Below are 22,743 nucleotides of genomic sequence, written 5' to 3' on the forward strand. Positions count from 1 at the left end.
ATTATGAAATTGACGTTTTGTTTTCTATTTGCCAAATACATATATCATGTAACATTTCATCAGAAGTCTTAATATGAAATCTCACACATTCACAACCAGTACAACTAAGAGTCCGAAGAGTTCGACAGAGTAGTCGATTTCAACTGGCAACAATGAAAGGTGTGAAAAAAAATGTTCTAAACCAACATAGGATATATTTTGTCACGTGAGGTAGAAACTTTGGTGCTGCACAATCATGAAAACTGCAAAACTCACCACCCAACTCGTGGAAATGACTGTTATTGAACAGGAAACAAAAAAACTCTTTTTATTGTTGTCTATACCGATATCAATACTATCAGTAAAAAATGAAAAATAAAAAAATTGCTTTGAAAAACAATGATAAGAGCACATAACACTATACATAAGCCTCTCACTGTATATGACCAATCACAATGATAACTAAGGCCTACATTAGGTAGTGCGAAGCTTTCAAACGCCGCTTCTTAAACCAACATTAAGCTGATTGGTGGGTCTCAACGGAAAAAGAAAGCTTTCTACCAAGTCACGTGATTACAACGTACAAACGGAAGAAAAGTCACATTGAGCCATAATCACCTCATGACGTGTTATCGGTTTTGTCAATAAAACAACGGATACAAAACACATGGGATAGATCTTATTTTATCTGTCCTTGAAATTATCAAACATCTCATCTGACACCAGTCGATGATGTTTTTTCTACATGTTAACTACATTGTATCTATCAAATTATCACCATAGCATCCATATTATTTCTCTGATAAGCCATTTCAGTATCAGTTTAAAACAAGTCCTGTAACGATTAAATTATAACAGTAAAAATATCTATAACCCATAATATACTAAAAGATAGGAAAGTATGATACAAGAACTCGTGTTATCATCGAACGGGTAACATCAGACATGCGCCATGAAATATTAAAAAATTAAATTATTATTCAATAAAAAAAGAATTTTTTCTCTTGTAAAAAAATATGTGGAAAATTATGACATAAGTTAATTCTCTTCTCTGAATTCCATTTGTTTTTCATCATTTTCGTTCGTTGTTTTGTGTTTAAATCGTTCACAGATTAACGCGTAGGTCCAGTCAGTTGAGACATTTGACAATACTTTGACCCTTTATGTTGATGATAACACATGTCACATAAGTGTGATTTGCAAAATTCTTTGTTATCTGAAAGATGTTTGTCTATATCATGGACTATGACTTTTGAATCTTTTGTGATAATATAACCATTTAAGGTTTTTAGCATTTGTCTTTTACCGTTTAGTTTGTTTGATGTTATTTCCTTTTGGATAGTTGTGCCTTTCATATGTTGATGACCCTAATGATCTTTAATGGCCTTTAAGAATGTAATAACAATAATGATAATACTTGTCCCTTTATGCTGATAACACATTTCATACAGGTGTGATGGAGTTAAAGTATCATATTTCCATGAACGGAGAAACCATTGTTTTCATTTCTCGTCTACATCATTCATTCCTTTTGTCCTCGTTTACTGAGAAGTATGACAGTGTGATATATAACTTTGTCCTCGAGAGTTGACGTTTCGTGTTGGCGCTATGTGCTAGCGCTGTGTGAAGATGCTTTGTGTTAACGGCGTATCTGTTTGCTTTGCATCTCGACGCTGTGTGTTGACGCTGTGTGTTTATGTGTATCGATGCTGTTTTTGACGGTGTATCTGTTTGAGATATGGGTTGACGCTGTGTAATCACGCTGTGTGTTTATGTGTATAGAGATTGTTTTTGACAGTGTACCTGTTTTAGATATGGGTTGACGTTGTGTGTTGACGCTGTGTGCTGACGCTGTGTGTTTATGTGTATAGAGACTGTTTTAACGGTGTATCTGTTTTAGATACGTGTTTACGCTGTACATTGAAGTACGTTGTAGTAAGTTTTTTCGGTGGTCAGAAAATGTAGTGCAAGGTTAAATATGAAAACTATTTTAAACAATGATAAGACATTCAAAGATCTCAGAGAAAAATATACCCCCAGGACAACAAAAATGACCCATAGAACAGGTTTCATAATTGATATACCATGTTTACACGTTGAGGGGTTATAGATCTATATACACACCATATACTGCTCCCAACTGGACGCCATATTTACACCTATCTGAAATTTTATGGCTTTAGGTTACTAAAGGAGTTATGTTATTAATTGGTACTGACACACAGGAGACCAATTCTTATCATTATGTTCCGTAAATAGAAGGCATTGGTTGGGTACAGATGTAATGACCAACAGATATAAAACATCTATTCTAAATTGTAGACCATCCAACATGGGTTCATACAGGCCTCGATAACAGACAGTCGCATTCTGTTAATCATGGAGCGTTTATCTGATATATCATAAACAGTAATAACATATTCCTTACCGTAGAAATACGGTGTTTTCATGTACTACAACCTAAATATTGTAAATGTTATTTTCCTGATACCAAAGTCATGTAACATAAATTAATTTAGCTACCATGTACTTTAATAAAATGTTATCTCCCTATAAATTAACGTTATGAAATTTGTATGAGGGGAAAACCAAGGTGCATCGTTAAAGAATTTCCCGTAAATTACAAGATGACCGTATAATGTTAATTGACGATAGAGATTAATTAGTAAAGGAATGTCGGAATGGCCAGAACAAATTCATATCATATGCCAACATACATTTTCTACGTTCCTCAAGCAACGAGCTTCATTGGGATTGATTTGAAAGGAGGATATTATGAAAAGACATTTCCTAATGTGTTTGTTAAACAGCGGCAGATATTTCGCTTCAACTTCAAAATAAACAAACACCGTATATCAAAACGCCAAAGCCAAAGACTCTGTATTTTCTCAAAACATTAACAGGCACGTGTTGACAATTCCCTTGTTTCCTTTCAGACGTCATGATATTATGGCGTCATGTGCGTTATGACGTCACATATGGAGTGAGAAAATCGTGAATCTAAATTTAACATTATTATTATAAATGCTGTTTTAATGAACTTCAAATTATTTGCTTCGTTTTGTTTTCGTTGTAATGTTGTTAAATATAAATTATTTTCGTCTGCTGATCTGTTTCTGTTTGTCTGTTTGTCGTCAGAGTAAGATTATATTGCCAATGTTACCACTTTACAAGTATGTGATGTTTGATGAATTTCCATCACATCCTCATTCTTGACGAATGAATGAAAAAGTTCTGTACATTGAAATACCTGAATATTTCGTTTCCATTTCATATCAGAATATTGAAAAGCATGGGGTCGATAAAATAGAGATTCGTACAAGGTATAATAGGATATATTACAGAGAGAAAAGAAAACGTCAAAAACGTGACGGTCGTCTCCCTGTACAAAACGTAAGCTGATGTCAAACATTCAGAGCTTTGACGTTAATAAGAAATGATTTACAATATTCAATATACTTGGATATAAAGAAATGTCCACCTTCTTTTCTTGTTATGGTTTTTATACACTTCAAAACGTTCTTTAAATAACGGATACACTATCAAAATTAATCCAATTATGTAAATTAAATTCGCTTTAAATAGCCAACATCTAGTGTTGACAATGTCAGTGTCATACAGATAGTTTGGTGATTGTATCATTAATGTTCGAGACATCCTCAGTGTTTCCATACTTAAAGTATTGTAATTCATAAACAATCGCATCAGCCATGTATTTTCGCCGTTACCATAACAACGTCAAATTCATTTTTATTTGTAAATCTCGAATTAACCTTGCCTGAAAGGCAAATACTGTATTTCAATGTCAAAACAAAGTTAGCAACGTATGGTGTTTTTTTTACCAGACATGACGGGATGATGTCACGTTCTTTTGTGTGGATCAAGGATCAATACATATTCTCCAGCAGTACACGCTTCACCACAGCTTCCTTACAATCATTAAATATATACATACATGGAATTGATAAGTTATTGAAATTATTATCATGACAGATCTGGTAAAGACTATCCCAGAACACTTAACAGAAACATTTTTTGATTTCACACACTCCAAAAACGAACATAATATAGATATACGAATAATTTGTAAAGCTGCTTTTAGAAACTGATAAGAGTACTGCATGTTACCACGCGCCTATTGACTTGTATCCCTCCTCTATGACGTCACAACCCTGACAGCCCTGTCTGCTTTTATAGGTCCCTATCTACAGCCACAGACGGTGTAAATCAATCAAATATTAATGTCATTATCTACTCCACGTGCGTTTGGTTATCTTTAATTACCACATGGTAATATATATATAAAGACAAAGAACAATTTTTTATCAGGTTTAGGTTCCATAGTGTTGTCAAGAGTGTGTACCATATTTAGTCACGTTAGTTATGTTATATGTACAACTATTGTTTCCACTTAAAGTCTTATTATTGTTAATGTTATGTATCATGTCTATTATGGTAATACATTGAAAATAACATAATATGTAGATAAAATATATGCTTTGTCGATTACGCTAAGTAGCATCATATGTTATACTAATGTAATTATGGTAAATGGAAATCAGCAAAGAAAATATCAACGTGTGAATATAATCATAACCCAAAGTCAAATGCAATAAAACTAGGGCAAAATAGGAACAAACGGTACAAAAATTTCATGAAAAAGCACAAGGGATATAGGACCATGTGTTTAAGAAGAGTAATTCTGTATACACGGCACTCGCCATTTAAATGTCAATCCAAGTAAGTTATGTCACGTTCTCAAAGTGATGACAATGTTCGCAACAACCAAACCTCAGGGCATAATAAAAGAAATACAAAATACAAGGAACGTAACGTTCCTCATAGAAGGAACAAATCCTCGAATATGACATCATTGCGACAAACACATACCATATTTTGGAGAAGCGGTCTTATAACTACCAGGAAATGTAAAATTCACAACAGGGGAATTGATCTACCGGTAATTATGTAAGCGGCTGATGAGAAAGAATCTATCTTGTCCTTGATTTCTAATTCTGAGTTAGTATACGAAGGACAAGGTCAATACATGTCTCGATATTTACAGAAGATCATGAATAAATGCAAAACTTTGAAATGACATATCACCACACAATCGTAAATATTTCCTCTGAGAACTAAAAACATTGTACTTCTTTTACGACTAATATTACCATGTATGTCTTCTGACTCATCAATACTTTTAGGTCTAATTAAGCAACCCCGTATTCTTGATAAAATAATGTTATTTTTATTTAGAACATTAGGTAAGATGAGTTTTTAGTTACAACAAAAACTTTACAGGCCCTTTCGATCAAAGACTTCAATCAATACTACATAACAATAATAGACAACATGGTAATGTCTCGTCACAAAACGTATTGTTAAGTTATCATTACCAACATGTTCATCGGACATAGGATACCGGACAATACAAATATGCTTACAAAATACGGTAAAGATTACACGTGATATCACCTACTTGGAATGGCCAAGGTCGTCAATGAAGCAGAAGATACTTACTCTTCTGGAACGTCTGGTCTTATTATCCTGGTACTTTTGTTAGAAGTCTCCGTGTACATCTTTCATTTGTTCATAATTTGGCGGAGTCTTATTGAATTTAAGTTCGGATTATAATCATGTCGATTTGTTATTATATTCTTGTAGTTTCCTCGTAAGACAAATTAAGATAACGGAAACAGAACTGAAGAACAGACGAATCATTGTTTCCCTCTTCCCAAACACGAATGGCACCGAATTCCGTAATACTGGAAGGTTGAATACATATAATGTAGTATTCAGTAATATTTCTAATGAATTAAACTGACAACGAAATAGAAAATAATACATAAACATTAGGTTTGAATTACCTAACTGAGTGAAACGGAGACAGAATCATTTATGACACCATTGATTAGACTGGTGAAACGAAGAAATTCCTTAATCTTGCCAAACCGCCGTGTTCTCAGACTCGAAATATACAGAAACCTACTCCCCGAAACCTGTCGATATCAGGGCAGTGTACCTTCATACCAATTACTATCTGCTTACATTGTGCTGTAATATAAAACATAATGACTGACTTAGATAGAGACTTTGTGGAAGAGGTAATCACAAACATTAAGCAGTAAATGTGGACTTAATCACACCAGATAACAAGGCTGCTATATACAAGTAAAGAATCAAAGCATGTCTGTGGTAAGTCATATAGAAGATAAGACTAATACAACATTTATCGACAATTTTATCTTAAAGCTGACATTCTTAAGGAAAAATCCACTGATAATATATATTGCCAAACTTTAAAATCAATGAATTTGGAAAGGTCAATGATTTTTAATGTTATTTCATTTAAAGTGAGGTAAACACAGTGTTGAAGTCAATAGGAGGGGTAACGTGTAGAATACAAACAAACATGTTGAAGCTAATCCCGATAACTTAATTACACATTGTAATATTTTCACATTTATGATTAACTCTTTTCTGTGATATTTTTTACACTATTGATTTGACTAATCAAACTTGACGTCATGTAAATATATGATCTATTTTCATTACATACGACCTCTCACGAAACTAGTTTCCGTAGTTTTTTTAGGAGTTTCATAAAATTTCATCAGATATGAAAGTAAAATGAAGATATTTCTTAATCACAATGCTAAAAAAGTTACAATAATTGTTTAAAAGTATGGAGGACAAAATCAACATGAAGCAACCATTTTGTTGTGCCACTTCCAATTCCTGACGTGACGTCATTGTTTATAGTCAGACACCATTCGAGTTCTGACTGGCACTACCATTGAAAACGCTTCAGTATTATTGCATTAGTGACATATGCCAAACTCCTACAGGGACGAATTTACTAGATAAGACATGGATGATGTGATAAAGTATCAGATCAACGCATTTATAAGTACATTTACTTTTCTAGGAATAATCCGTCTTGCAAAATGAATATTTGTGATTAATATTCCAATGATCATCAAATGTACAGGTACGAAACTGACAGTATTGTCAAAAACAACAGTTATAAACAAAAGAGGACAAATCGACAGGTAAAAATATTCTTGTTTAGCGTTACGATAAATCTCGTTTGAAAAGTAATTATACAAAGTATGTTTTGATATCCCTATTATTTAAGTTTCTTGCAGTTTATTTCATATGTATTGGAAAATGTATTTATAATAATTGTATATTTCTGTACAGAATTATTACCGTTTTTATTGGATATCAAGTATCGTTAATATAGACTCTGAAACGTAAAACGTTTGCGAGTTGTAGAATGACCTAAAGAGTTAAAACTCATTCACATTAAATACAGTTTTGTGTTAAAGGGAATTCAAACATCGCTTTATAACAGGCAATCGACTGGTCGGGCTATTTAAAATTAAACATTGAACAATTCTAATAATATATTAGAGGATAAATACCTAAACATGAAAATTAACACGTGTTTCATTCTCTATTTATCTCCGCCAAAACATATGTCTACGCGCTAAAATCATATTTCTTATCTGCTAAAACTTTATTTCGCCCATATCAAAAACATGTTCATCCCTGCTTAAATCATAATTAATATATGTCAACATATATTTTATTCTTGCGAAAACATTATTTCATATCTGCTAAAACCAAATTAGATCTCAGCTAAAGCCACATTTTACCTCTACAAAAACAATATCTCACACCTGACATATTTATAATGATATTTCATATCTGCTGAAACTGTTTTTCGTAAAATCAAAATTCATTTTTGATAAATACAAAAAAACCTCCAACATATTAAATATGTGCTAAAACCATATTTCATACCTGATGAAACAATATTTTGTATCGCTAAACCATTTAAGATACCTTATAAATTCTAAAACTCTACTTCATTCACACCACAAACCATATCTTTTTCACACCTGATAAAACATATTCATACTTGTCAATATTGTTTTGCATTTCTACGATAAAACATATTCATGCTTATACTTTATTTGATACATTGTTTTATACAATTTTTGCTTATACTATATTTCATAACTGTTAAAATCATATTCATACCTGTTAAAATGAAATTACTTATCTGCTTAAGAACATTTATATTTAACCTTTATGTCGTTCACGCTCAAATTTTATTGTATATCTACCTCTACCATATTATCTGCTAAAACTATATTCGATACCTGCTAAAACCTTATTCAGTATCTGTTAAAACCATTTTCCATACCTGCTAAAACCTTATTCAGTATCTGCTAAAGCAATATTCAGTATCTGCTAAAACTGTATTCGATACCTGCTAAAACTATATTCGATACCTGCTAAAACCATATTCCATACCTGCTAAAACCATATTCGATACCTGCTAAAACCATATACTATACCTGCTAAAACCATATTCCATACCTGCTTAACCTTGTAGACTTATATTTGATACCTGCCTGAAGCCATATTTTATGTCTGCTATAATGATTTAGTATCGTGTACATGACGTCTCTACATCATATGTACTAGCCTATGCTACAGTGAAGTTAGGTGTTTTGCAACATCCCCCGATTTGAACACTTGTTCATTTTACGTGAGAACATGTGCGAGACTACATTTATTCTATAAATAGTAACAGATTATTATCTATAAGTATCATCTGCCATCGTTATCGGCAATAAACAAAAAAAAAACGCGGCTACCTTAAGAAATATCTCCTTCGTGTGTGCAGGCATTCGTCACTGATAGGTACTGAGGAAAACGTGTATATTGTGAAACCAAGCAACATACCAAAGTAACTAAAACGGAGAGAAAACGGTTTGGAGGAATTATGTATGATTATAAAGAAGCATATATACCTATCAATTAGGCCTCACAGCGACACAACTAATACTTTGTGATAAGCTTGTTTAACCAATACGAACTATTTATATCATATATATTATAAAACTATATATCAAACAAGAATACATAAATGATTTTTACAAGAGATAGATAGTACAAAATTTAAAAAAAAAAAAAAAAAAAAAAATAGTATAAATACATGATTAAAGATTCCATAACATGGTTCTATATATAACACTCTGAAACATACCTGACATGTGGAAGAAGTTTAAAATACTATATACAACATTATACAATGTGTGCAATGTGAAATGCTATACTGAACCGACAAAAAGAGATATGTGATACATTTATCTAAAGATTTTTCGTGTTATATTTTAAGTAACTTCACATAGTATGAACTAATATTTGCTTCAATGATAAACACGATGTTGAATTGAATGTTATTCAATGATAAACATGATGTTGAATTGAATGTTATTCAATGATAAACATGGTGTTGAATTGAATATTATTCGATGATAAACATGATGTTGATTTGAATGTTATTCAATGATGAACACGGTGTTGAATTGACGGGTTTCAGCGCTTGTGTGAGCTGTCAATAATATTCTGCGATATTAAAAATCATGTTTCACAAATGCATCAGGCCCCCTTTCGAATTAAAAAAATAAAATAAAAAGTAGACATGAATGATTAATGACAATATTATTAATTTACCTTTGAATCAAATCAAATTCAAATTATATATTACATATATATACTAATATATTATATCTTGACATTAATTCTGTCTAACTAAAAAATAAAAATTAACTGCTAATATAAGAGAAAATTTTTGATGAAATTGACAAAAACTTAATAGAAGACTGAAATAAAATGAAAAAAGAAGGATAATGAAATATTGGACACAGGAGTATGCAAATGATTAAGATGACGTCATGCTTGTTTCATCTAACACATCATAAGGTAACACTGGAAACTTACAGCACATCCTTGTCGGAAAAACTTTCGGTTGTTTTCCAGCGAGTCCAGACCCCGAACATGAGCTTCCTTTGCGTACATGCCAAAGTCATTGTGACGGTTGTGGACATTGTCCGAGGAAATTTTATTGAAGCTTCTAACTATTTGTGGAACAAACATGATCACCATTTATGTAATCTATGGTGTGAAAATGTCTTTTTTACAGATTTAACTAAATGTTACTGATAAAAGGTACATCCAATTTTAACTCGCAGATCATGCCATGTGTTAAAATGATTCTTAGTCTTATTGACAAAGCTTGTTCGTAAAGAAGATTCACTTTTATATTGTGAGCTCTTACATCCATTGGATATCAACCTCGACGTTTACCACGGGGAATTTTAAAGTCACAAATAATTCTATAATCACATCCAGTCGAATCAAACGCTTAGTTAACACTGATTGCAAATGTCCGCATTGCACGTGAGGCGCGCAGAATATGTAAGTGTGCACAGCCTAAAACTTAAAACATTGTTAAGCAAGTTATGTTACAGATGTGATAGGCTACGTCCGATTTAGTATACATAGAGTCTAAAATCTGTTTGGTTTCTGGCAAAGGTCCATTTTATATCAAGACAATCGATCGACGCTTGATATCACTACATACGGCGTATACATGGTACAGCGAATAAATTTGACTTTTTAACCCTTATGCCACTTCCAGAAAGTAATCCTTGTAAATGGGTATTTTTGCATGAATTCAGCAATGCATTTAAATTTGAAGACGGGAGAGCGACATCTACACAGAGTTTTGAAGGTGCCTGTAGTATTGAAAGTTGATGAGAAAAATCACCATATCTCTAATCCGGTTTGAAATACGTGGAACCGAATACACAAGCATCACTCTTGTATCACACTTCCTTGTGTTTGTATATTTAATACAACAGAGCTCCGATTTCTTTCAATTCGTCACACTAATAACAAACACAGACTGAAGGTTTCAGAAATAATAATGTCCTTTCAACATGTTGATTAATAACTGTCGTCTAACTATGCTACAGGTGGAGAAAGTAATGTCATCAACACGATTGGCTCGCGTCCCAGAAAACGTGGAATAAAAGTGGAGTTCTCGGCACACAAGAACAATGAAACACGAAGGCACTCAAACAGCACACTGGTGTACTATTAACAATAATATGAAACCAAAAACCACTGGATGGTAAATACGTCAACTTAAAAAAACTAAATCCTCACATGAAGTGGAGTAGTTTTTATGACTTGTTCGTCAGGCATTGTTGTATGTTGCTGATGTCCATTCTTAGCTCATAGCGTTATGTAACAGTGAGAGATATACACCAACAACCGTCACATACCGACAGCTAACTATTAGACCACATGTAATCCATGTCGTGTTGGTTATAGTAAAGGCCTCTTCCAGGGAGAATGTGAAGGATAGTGCCCTCATTGGGCGCTATTAATCAAAAACATACAGTATGCATATTTTGAATTTTGTTTATATGATATAACGATATTAAGGCCAAGACATTCTCATAGAAACAGCATTACAGTATGGTCAAGGTCACTGCTCCTCCACTGTGACATCATCAAGAGGATCGATAGAGCTGGCCTCCCCCGCACCGCGCCTTGTACTAACACATGGTTGGCAGTGATGATGCAGCAATCCATAGTTATTTAACCGTTTAGCAGATATAATATTCCCGGTCTGGTAACTCACAGATACATTTGCAGATAATTGGCCTGTTATTTTTGAAAAAAAGTTTTAGATGAAACTAACATAAATTCTCATGTTGATCATTTACCGCTACTCTCTGTAACAAATTATTGTTCAAAGCGACTCCCGCCAACACTGACTTTTATATTTCCTCAACACTGTCTGTCATGCATTATTGCTTTTCAAAGCGACCCCTGTCAATTCTGACGATTATATATACTTAACACTGTATATCACGGATTACTGTTCAAAGTGAACCCCTGTCAATTCTGAGCATACATTGTTTACACAAGAGAGAGATGGAAAATCTAAATTAGTAGAAATATAGCTCAAATGCCAAAATTCAATTAATTTCAATATTGAATCATATCAAAAGAACGAAAAGATATGTCTGTTTCTTAACAGTGTCACTTAAGGCTGAACACCGTCTATACATATACAAATATGTCCTTTCATTAATCATACATCTGACTTATTTAGCATTTCATATTCAAAAGACTTAGAAATAAATTCTAAAATAGTTCTTTTTCGATTCTGTGTTAATGTACGGTTATATTGATATAGTCAGTGACGTTTTATGTATATAAGTTAGAAGCCCCATGAGTGAAGTAACATCTCTGTCCGTAAAACAGAATGCGGTTAAACTGAGTATTTAGACATTTGGAGGCGTCTATTTCAGACAGATTGTTACAACAATTATACCCACCACGGTAATAAACAGACTACACTCTCGTAAACTTTGCATTATAAATATTATCTTTATATTATAATAAAATTCAAAACTTTTTAAAAAGACGTTAAAGCAATTCGAGGAATATGATTCATGCGAATATCTGAATGCATTCATATTAAATCGAACAAGATTTTTTAAAGAATAACAGTCTGGCTGCTAACTCGAGTTTACAATGATATACAAAACCACTAAAGTAAATTTCAAATTATTCTGGCTGACAGGAGACCTCCCATGTCATTTGTCTCTGAATGACAAAATGACAGCCAATTTCAAATCAATACTGATTTTGTGACCTCTCATGTCAACTTTCTCTGAATGACAGAAGAACAGCCAAATTCAAATCATTGCTGATTTTTTACCTCTCATGTCAACTTTCTCTGAATGACAAAATGACAGCCAATTTCAAATCATTGCTGATTTTGTGACCACTAATGTCACCTTTCGCTGCATCACAGTAGAACATCCAATTTCAAATCTTTGCTGATTTGGTGATCTCTTATGTCAGCTTTCCCCGAATTGGAGACACTCTTGCTATTTTAGGAATTCTTTCTTACTGATCATTGTAACACTTTATGGAATTATGAAGAACAGAGCCAACTCGCAAATAAAGACTTAAAGCCAAAACTTAAATCCAAATCCAAAATAAATAAAACACTACAAAATATTGATTTACACAGCAATCTTCGAAAAGTACAAAGATAGCAAGAAAAGTGCAAAGGCGCATTGCGAATTGCATAAAGAACGCGCCTGTAAGCATTACCTTTTAATCCGTAATTACAATTAAACTCAGTGATATAGGTGTTTCGTCATTGTACGACTTTTCAGTTTTACTGGAAAACTCAACTGTGGAAATACCGAAAACCCTTATAGATGGAACCAACTGTAACATTGAGTTATGGTTACCCAGTAATTAAATGAATTACATAACATCGAATCGTTTGGTATTTAAAAAAAGTAGAACATGTATATACTGTGGATTGTGCTTATGCAAAGTACATAAAACAACACAAACGCGTTAACCCAGATTTTTAGAGCCTTACAAGAGTGTTGTATATAATTAATTCGCCGAATCAGCAGTGGATCCATCTCTTTTTTGAGAAAGTACAATTACTTATCTCTCCTGTGCCGAAACATCATATCCGTCACTGCAAAAGTACGTGTTAGACGCGTCCATATCCAACACCCTTCAGCAAAAACTTTTAGATATACACCTCTGAGACAATAAATCAATCCTGTCTATATATGTTTATATGAACGTCCTGAAGAATTGCCGGCCATAAATGCCTGTGACAAAATGGTTGACACTATGCATCAATCACTCAATCAATCAAAACAAAACTTTTAGTGTTTACACAATTGTTTTATACACTAAAATGGAATTTGAAATAGAAAGGTCATACAGATGTACAATATAACGTTTATCAATGAGTACAGTTCCGAGCGTTTAGGAGTGAAACACTACATGTCCCAAGATATAATCTTCTGTATTGCTTTCTAAAGTCTTCAATTTGGAGATCATACAATGAGCAGTCTTCTTTAGCGCCTTTATGTCTGCTTCATATGTAGATTGTGCAATCGATTATTCTGTTTTGTACACAATCTACAGCCTTGTGTCAAATGATATTATCGTAAACGGTGCGTTGAGAATTCAAATACTGTAAGGTTAAAAATGAGTGTAGCTTTCCATTCGTCTCCCTACTTCAATATTGGTTCCTCGTGGTTTATATGTTTGTTTAGCATACGAACATCACAATTTAATTACTAGACCTATGATAGAATGACAACAGCGGAAGTGCATGTGGTATAACTAGTGACCATTAAAGGAAAAAGGCGAGAAGGCAGTGATAGAAATTTAAAGTAAAAATGGCCAAAATAATCACAAAGGACAAGTAAGTAACACAACAGTAACACAACAAGAGGATAACACAACAGTAACACAACAGTAACACAACAGAAGGCTAACACGTCAGTAAACACAACTGGAGGCTAAAACGTCAGTAAACACAACAGGAGGCTAACACAACAGTAACACAACAGAAGGCTAACACAACAGTAACACAACAGCAGCCTAACACGTCAGTAAAACAGCATGAAGGTAACACAACAATAACACAGCATGAGGGTAACACAATATTAACACAACAGTGTGGTGATACAACATTAACACAACATGAGGGTAACACAACAGTACAACAGCAGGAGGCTAACACAACAGTAACACAGCATGAGGGTAACACAAAAATAACACAACAGAATGGTGATACAACATTAACACAGGATGAGGGTAACACAAAAATAACAACAGGATGGTGATACAACATTAACACAGGATGAGGGTAACACAAAAATAACAACAGGATGGTGATACAACATTAACACAGGATGAGGGTAACACAAAAATAACAACAGGATGGTGATACAACAGTTACACAACATGAGGGTAGCACAACAGTGATACTTTTCTGTGATGAAAGATAAGGTGTAAGCTGATGACATTTTTAACGGAAACTGTGATATTTGGAACAAATCGCGAAATATCGAGCAAAAACTGAACTGCAACATATCGATACGATTGATTTGTAAAGCAGGGTTTTTACGTTTTCAAAATCGAAAAACGCGCTATATAGCGATATCGATATTATACAATTTAGAGGAAAAGCTGACAATATTAGTGAAGATCAAAATCGAGGTATGTGACTGATGAAGAAGAGGATATTGGAAAGCAGGACTTTTACTACATTGTACTTATCAGTGTAACGTAACAGAAGAGGATAGACACGAGAAGCAGTATATTAGTTTTATATATCAACATATTAGTGAAAGGATTGCCAAAGGAAATGAGTATATATTCCTAACACACCCAGTAACTATTTTATTCATCCACCAATTGTGAATGGGTTTATTGATTACTGACGTCCTGGTGTAGAAGTTTTGGCATTTACTCAGAAAGCGAACCTAAGGCGTCACACTTTGTTTATACTATAAATCAAAATGTTATAGAAAACTTAAGAAAAAGTAAATATATCGCATTTGTTCCAAGACAATACCTACATTATGTAATTGAATTTAGAAAGAAATTGGAAATTGGAAACCATTTTGATAAGAATATAATATTTATAAAAATGGCGCAGAAGAAACAATCCTGTACTCTTTATTTTACAATTTTATACTTATATTAAAGAGATAAACATTATATAGACAAGAGCGATATTGTTAGCATGCTGATACAGTTTCTCTCTGATTATCTTTAATTCATCTCCACCTCGTGGTTTGAGACGCCACAAAGGCACAGAACAGTGTATGTCGACATTACGGATGTATGAAAGTGGTATGTATTGACCGAAAGTAGGAAGTAACTCAATATAACATAAATTTCATGGGCTTTTGCGTTTTGGAATACAGATAGTTGTGTTTTTTTTCAAGTCAAAAGTATGAACTCTATTTTGTGTAGTTAATGTCGTGGTTTTATTTTCAGCATTACGATTTCAACGTTTCTTCGTTGCTTGGGTATTTCTCTTGAGGATTACTATGGGAGTTTTAGCAGAATTCAACAAACTTTTGCCTGAATTATCACCATTAGACACAGATTTGCAATACGTCAATTTTGACTTTGTTGATTACTTTTATTCGAATTTTAGGACCGAAATAAAAAAAAACTATTTATGTCTCTTGATTTCTGAAAAAAGTGACGTTTGTTTCAAAATCACAAATAATAACCACAGCGTCCCAACAATTTTTACTTTATTGTCAAATAATGGATTAAAGCATTTCCCCCAAAATTGACATTTTTCGGAGGTATGGAGATATCGAATTCAAAATTGGTATTAGATTTTTAAACACGTTTTTATCCCAGTATCATTCTATTGCATTTTCATGGGGAAAAGTTTGCATGATGTAATGTTCGCCTTTAAAATAACCACGATTTCTTGTTATGCACGAAAATAAAATTAAGAAAAACGAGTGCAAATGCCTTTAAGACATATTCTAATTCCTGAAACGGTAACACAAGTACAGCGACATACAGTTATCCTGTTCGGGTCTTACCCCCTTACACCACTATCCACGATAATTTAATTATTGTGATATTAGTTCACATTGGCGAACCAAATATATAGAGAATACAAGGTCAGTGCCTGAAAATAAACACTGTATTTTGAGGCTCGCCACTATTGTCTTTCTTCACCCTCACCAAAACGCAGCCTATATTTTAAGTCAGTGACAATATCATTCTATTTATCCTGCCACAGAAAATCAGACTTTTGAAACTTAAACAGTTATAGTGTTCAATCTGTGTTTACCTTATGTTGACGTTACGGTGAATTGTGTCTGATGACGGACGCCAAAACTATTGCTCCAAATTACAGTTCCAAACTTCATAGGATATAACAACGATTTTATGAATATTCACAGATCAACATGTTCATTTCAACATGAAAGATTGCTTATTTCAACAAATATTTATATTTATAAACGTGATATCTAAAAAAAATCAGAGAGTAATTCTGTAGAATTACCGCACGTGCTTAAATACAGTTGTTTTCTGTCACTTCCGAATAAAGTAAAGATATATGTGGCAGGTGTATTTCGACAATAGCAGTATCAAATACTCCAGCCAAGTGAATATAGTACAACTGAGACGATATAGATTGTACAAAAGCACCTTCCAATAAAAATTTAGAATTAGAAGCAACATTGCTATGTAATGAATTATACTACATCATAAAGCTTTTTCGTCCTGCTAGGTAATAAGAGCAAATAGTAATTGGTTGACGTAGGAAGTGACACAGAAAAATTCAAACAGGTCGAAAGAAATGTCAAATCCAGATATGGAGGCTCAGTAAACCAAACTTCAATAAAATTCACGCATTTCATATAGAATGAGGTACTTTAATTCAATGAACACATGTCTTCAACTCTCTCTCTCTCTCTCTCTCTCTCTCTCTCTCTCTCTCTCTCTCTCTCTCTCTCTCTCTCTCTCTCTCTCTCTCATACATTTGTCATATTTGCATATATATGATGTTTCTTTCCTTTTTGAAATCACCTTGAGCGTTTGTACAAATATATCGTTCTATTCTGAAGCATATTTCAGCATGGTGAGGACGAAATCGTAAAAAAACGGTCAACTTCTGGTTGAAAATATCTTTGTTGAGCTTTTAGTTCTCCAAGCAGATCATATGCATACTGTGCTGTCTTGGTTTTGTTTTGTTTCAAATCTTCAAATCATTCACTTTCACATTTAGATACGATACACTAGCTAGATTATGCTGCTTAATGTCAGTACATTTACTGTCCATGCCGATCAAGTATATACACATCAAACAGGAAATCAATGACACAACATACTGATCGAAACCTACCCTTCGATTACACACCGAAACCACCAGGAACAGCTTTCTGCTAAGTTAAATAAAACGTATTGATTTTGGTTTCCTTATTGTGAACTTTCCATTTCTACATAATAACTTTCATACGATTCCGATTCTTTACTTTGATAAACAGATTCAAAATTCAAGGGCTCAGCCCTCGTTTCAAGAATCTGCCTCAATCTTAAATAGAAAATCATTTAATTTAAGGGAAAACTTAGATTAACGAACGTTTCATTACCTTATGTAATACTTTCCTTTAAGCCATTTCAAATTAAGGAAATGTTTTGCCAATTACAAAGATTCATGAATCTGGGGATTGCTCCCAATATCAAGCTCTCCATGCAAGCTGACGATAACTGACAGATAAACACACAGTACAGGGTTTACGAGAGGCGCATACTAATGAAGATTATGGTCTATTGGGAAATATTTCATTTCCTTGCGCCTTATGAAAGTCAAACATTATATGATCGATTAATTCCATTGTGATTCCGATGGATTCTCATGACAGGTGCCATCGATGAAATATCAGATGCTTAATCTTCTATAACGCCTGGTCTTATCCTCTAAACACTTTTTGCTCATGTATTCACCTCTTGTCATCGATTTCGAGTTTGAATTAAATTATTTTTGACATACCACAGTTTTATCAGTTATTAACATATTTGGTCACTCTAACGTCCTCGATCATAAAATAATGTTGATGTATACTGAAAACTCTTTAATTTTAGAGTGTATTTCAGTTTTGCTGATCCTAAAGGGAACTTAGTCCATGAATTTGTTTGTAAATAAATAAATAAAACGTTGAAATCAATTGACAGATTTAAGCACTGGTGAAATTCGTGAGTCCAGGAAATAATGAGACTACCTAATAGAAATTCATTTTCAAAGTCTGTAAATTAAATTTACGTGTATATTTCTATGTGTCGCATTTCAGAACTTATTCAATATATTATAAAATATACTTTACGCGACGTTATTGTTTTCAAACAATTATTGCATGCTTAGGGTAAAGGAAAGGGTTGAAGGGAATTGCGAAATACTATAACATAGCATGCACATGTTGGAATTATATCGACAAAGAATACATGTCGTGGGCTGTGACGTTTTCTGATCTCACTAACCGCGGCCGGTGCACTGGTTAGTGTCGACGTAAGTGTTCAGAGCTGTACAGGTATTTGGCAGTAATTATCGCTACTGTACACAAAAACGTATTAATAACAGATGTATATAGGGTATACACATCATACTTCGCATTACCAGCTACATATACCTAACTCATCTGTCTAGTGACGTACATGTATTACAGCACCGGTATATCTTGGGGGAGGGGGGCTACTTCACCCTTGTGGTCGGGAAGGGGGACAAACGTTACCCTTGTGGTCGACGAAAGGGACATATTTGACCCTTGTGGTCGAGGAGAGGGACACACTTTTCCCTTGTGGTTAGGGAGAGGGACATACTTTACCGTTGTGATCGGAGAGGGGGACATACTTTACCCTTGTGGTCGGGGAGAGGGACATGCTTTACCCTTGTGTTCGAGGAGAGGGACATACTTTACCACTTTACCCTTGTGGTTAAGGAGAGGGACACACTTTACCCTTGTGGTCGGGGAGAGGGACATAATTTACCCTTGTGTCTGGGAGAGGGACATAATTTACCCTTGTGGTCGGGGAGGGTGACATACCTTACCCTTGTGGTCGGGGAGGGGAATAAACTTAACCTTTGTGGTTGAGGAGAGGGACATACTTTGCCCTTGTGGTCGAGATGTCATACTTAGTTGGTATAAGATACACTGTATGTAGATGATATCCCATGGTTTCCAATTTAGTTACATTGACATGTATATTTCACAAGTATGACAGAATATTATGTCATAATAATAATAGTGAAATATTATGACGATTAAACGAAAACTATTAATTGTTCTGTTTATTACATTGTAAATGAGAAAACAAATGACAAAAACTGATCCTTTGGAAATGTTATGTACACTCTTTGACGTCAGTTTGACGTTACGCTTCACAACAAGACGCCATTTTGATTACGCTGATTTCCGTTGTATGCTACTGTTTTATGCTGTTATCTTGTAGGAATCGTTTATAACATTGTTTTATATACAAAATATGAACAAGAAATATACACGGAAATCATTAAATGAAAGTCAACTTATTCAACCAACTCTTCATCTGCATCAAGACGATCGACCGCGAATTGGAATGCAGTATCTAGAAAGCAACGCTCTGATTGGTCAAAAGGACTAAAATTATATCGTCACAAGAAAGGTGATAGTATCACTTATACTATAAGATTTCTTATAGATATAGGTTTTTATCAAGTTTCTATATTTCACAGGGAAAATGGAATAAAAAAATGTATCATGACAAATAGCATTGTTTTCGAAACACTGTTTTGTCAGATAAGCATATTATTAAACATTTCATTCTTGTCAAACCTACCAAACCTTTGTAAGGGGGAATTAATTAACTCTTTTCATTTTGAAAAAAAAATCATATGTGAATCGATATGTATTGAATGTTTGGGATGAAATTTTGTTGTTTGTTTCATCCGACTTGCCAAATTTCCTAGCTTCTTTTTTTATGGTTATCTTTCCGGAACACTTGGCCTTCTTCTCTTGTTCATATGGTTCCTCGTTTCATTAGGTCTAACTCTAAATATTTATATTTTATTGACATATTTTATTTATTGTTTTCTACAGTATTACGTGCTGTGCATTACGCTTGTTCCTTGTTTTTGTTGTGGTTTTATTCTGATGGACCAAATGCATTTTATGCACTTTAAAAGAGAATCCTTTTCATTATACTACTCATTTCGCTATTCTGTAGAGTAATTTTTCAACAAACCCATTAATACTTTTTAATTCACATTCCTTGTACAGTGTAATATTAAATTTTAAAACTTAATGAACAGTTCTCGTAGCTTACGTTTAGAATAATGTCTGAATCCGCAGTTTAAAAATGTCCGTTTGGTAGATAGCTGTATGAAAATTCCAATAGAGATGAAGTTACACGAACAGCTGACTTGTTGAATGGTCACTAGCTTTCGGATGTCTACTACATATATACTGTATATAGGGAATCATTCGTTCAAGCTTTTATCAAAACATTTGTCTTTGTATAAAATTCCCTATTAAACCATGATAGTACATCTTTTAGCTTTAACATCAAAATACCGTTACATTTTAGACCTATCGATAAAAGGATGAATGTTCACCCAGTTTCCTCGTATAAACATTAACGAACAAATTTGCTTTCCACATTTTCTGTCGTTTGTTCAATATAAATGATAAAAATGCTGACATTTATGCTAGAATACTTTGTTATTAGTAAAGGTAATGATAATTTTAAGATATCATTTCGTGTATATATAGGCTGTATTTCATTTTGTTTTATTTTATTCCAGAGAAAAGGATCAAACAGACGAATTCTGTATCAGTTCTTACCTGGGTAACAGCAAAATAAATATTTATATAAGAAAACCATGCATCACAATATTATATGATGTGTACTACACATGGTTCATATCGGATACTTTACGAATGTTACTTAATTTTGAGAACAAAATTCTAAAATAATGTAACAAAGAAAGTCATGCTTCTCTCACAGAAAACAGACAAGAAAGAATCAATTACAGCCATAGAGTCACTGATCATCCATCCGTGAGGTTCAGATAACTCTAATAGGATACAGGATTTAATTTGCCAGTTCAAGGTGACTAAATATTATGACAATTTAGAATGTTAATCACAGAAAGAAATGTCAATATTTTTACTTATTCGAGTGCAGAGAATGTGAGTCCAGTAGAACAGGATGGCAAATTGATATACCAAATATCACAAGCTCTATATAGTATATGAATGTTATCAACTGCGTAATTTTAGAATCTATGAGTAGGTACATAATATGAAGAGACAAATAGGTACAATTGTTGGATAATTACAAACAAAAAATCATAAGAGACAAAACCAGATATATTATCTGCTTATGTTGGCTAGAGCAGAACATAATTACAAATTTTACAAACTCAAATGAAGTGATTCTGTGATATCATGTATTGCGTTTGATAATCCCTAGGAACAATTTGGTGATTAAGTTATCGCTGTATAATTGTAGATGAATGTGGTAGTTATCGTTGTAAAATATCATATTGTCTTCCGCAGGCATGTGTATATTTACATAACGGAGTTAACAGAAGAATCAGGCACAATAACTCTCAGCTATCTAATAAGGCATTTAAAATCTATACACTAAAGTCGTACTGTTGAAATCAACAATTGCTGCAAGAAGATTCAAGTCGTAAAGTCTAACCTTCTAGCGTAACTAGCAGTTCTACAAAACAGAACAGTAAAACTCTTTCATTTCGTAGTTGATGTCTGGAATCCTTTTGGTTCAGATGTGCTTAGACTTGGTATGTGAGGTAAGGAAAGTTTCCTGTTACAATTTTACAAAGAAGTTTATCCGTTTTTCTATCGTCTAGTAGCATGCCTATCCCAACCAAGTTACTTATATGATTTGTAATGAGACATTCATCCTCTTACTCCTGTAATACTCTGAGCAGCTTCTAGCTGGAGAGATTCTTGAAGTTTTACTCCCTGTTAAATACAATTATCCTAAATAACATCATCATTATTTAGGTAAAAGTCCAATACAAACACTAATAAACATAACAAGATTTTTTAGACTCGCTATAAGCTTTACAGCTTGCAATATATTTTTAGACTATTTTTTTTTATAAAAACTGTATCGTTAGTATCACCGTCTTGATATGGCATTAATAACCGTATTAATGACAAAACTCCAGCAGTAATTATAACACACCGGCGCCGGTATTTTGTAAGCTTATATATTTGTTACTTATAATTATTATCAAGGGTATAACCAGGTAGTATTGCAGTAATGTTTATATCTATCAATTAGTATTACAGGCATTGTAAGTAGATTTGAACTTTATTCATAGATTATGCAACCTTTAAGATAAAACACCAATTCCACAGTGTACTGTCGCCATTTCTATGGCACCTCTGGCGTCATAATAGCCATATGGGTAGTGGTATTTACTGAAAAACACTCTGTCTGAAAGGTCTATCTAAAATATGTCACGTAAATGTATTTATGGCACATTGTCTAATGAACTCT

General features: G+C 33.4%; 1 protein-coding gene across 6 annotated transcripts in view; it reads right to left on the minus strand.

Annotated features, from left to right (window-relative positions):
* LOC132549913 (cys-loop ligand-gated ion channel-like) overlaps positions 1 to 22,743 on the minus strand; it is a 156,486-nt gene that overhangs the window by 113,250 nt on the left and 20,493 nt on the right. Inside the window, exon 1 of one of the 6 annotated variants that reach the window (XM_060213891.1) lies at positions 9,781 to 10,901. The exons of 4 other annotated variants lie outside the window; for them this stretch is intronic. In XM_060213891.1, coding sequence (XP_060069874.1) covers positions 9,781 to 9,945 — 165 coding nt within the window. In that variant the 5' untranslated portion in view covers positions 9,946 to 10,901. Of the gene's footprint in view, positions 1 to 9,780; positions 10,902 to 22,743 lie in introns of those variants that run through there. One more of the 6 variants, XM_060213896.1, reaches the window with a different exon arrangement.

Source organism: Ylistrum balloti, unplaced genomic scaffold (assembly GCF_031769215.1).
Source record: "Ylistrum balloti isolate Yb309-2 unplaced genomic scaffold, AGI_CSIRO_Ybal_v1 Utg370090, whole genome shotgun sequence".
NCBI lineage: Eukaryota > Metazoa > Mollusca > Bivalvia > Pectinida > Pectinidae > Ylistrum > Ylistrum balloti.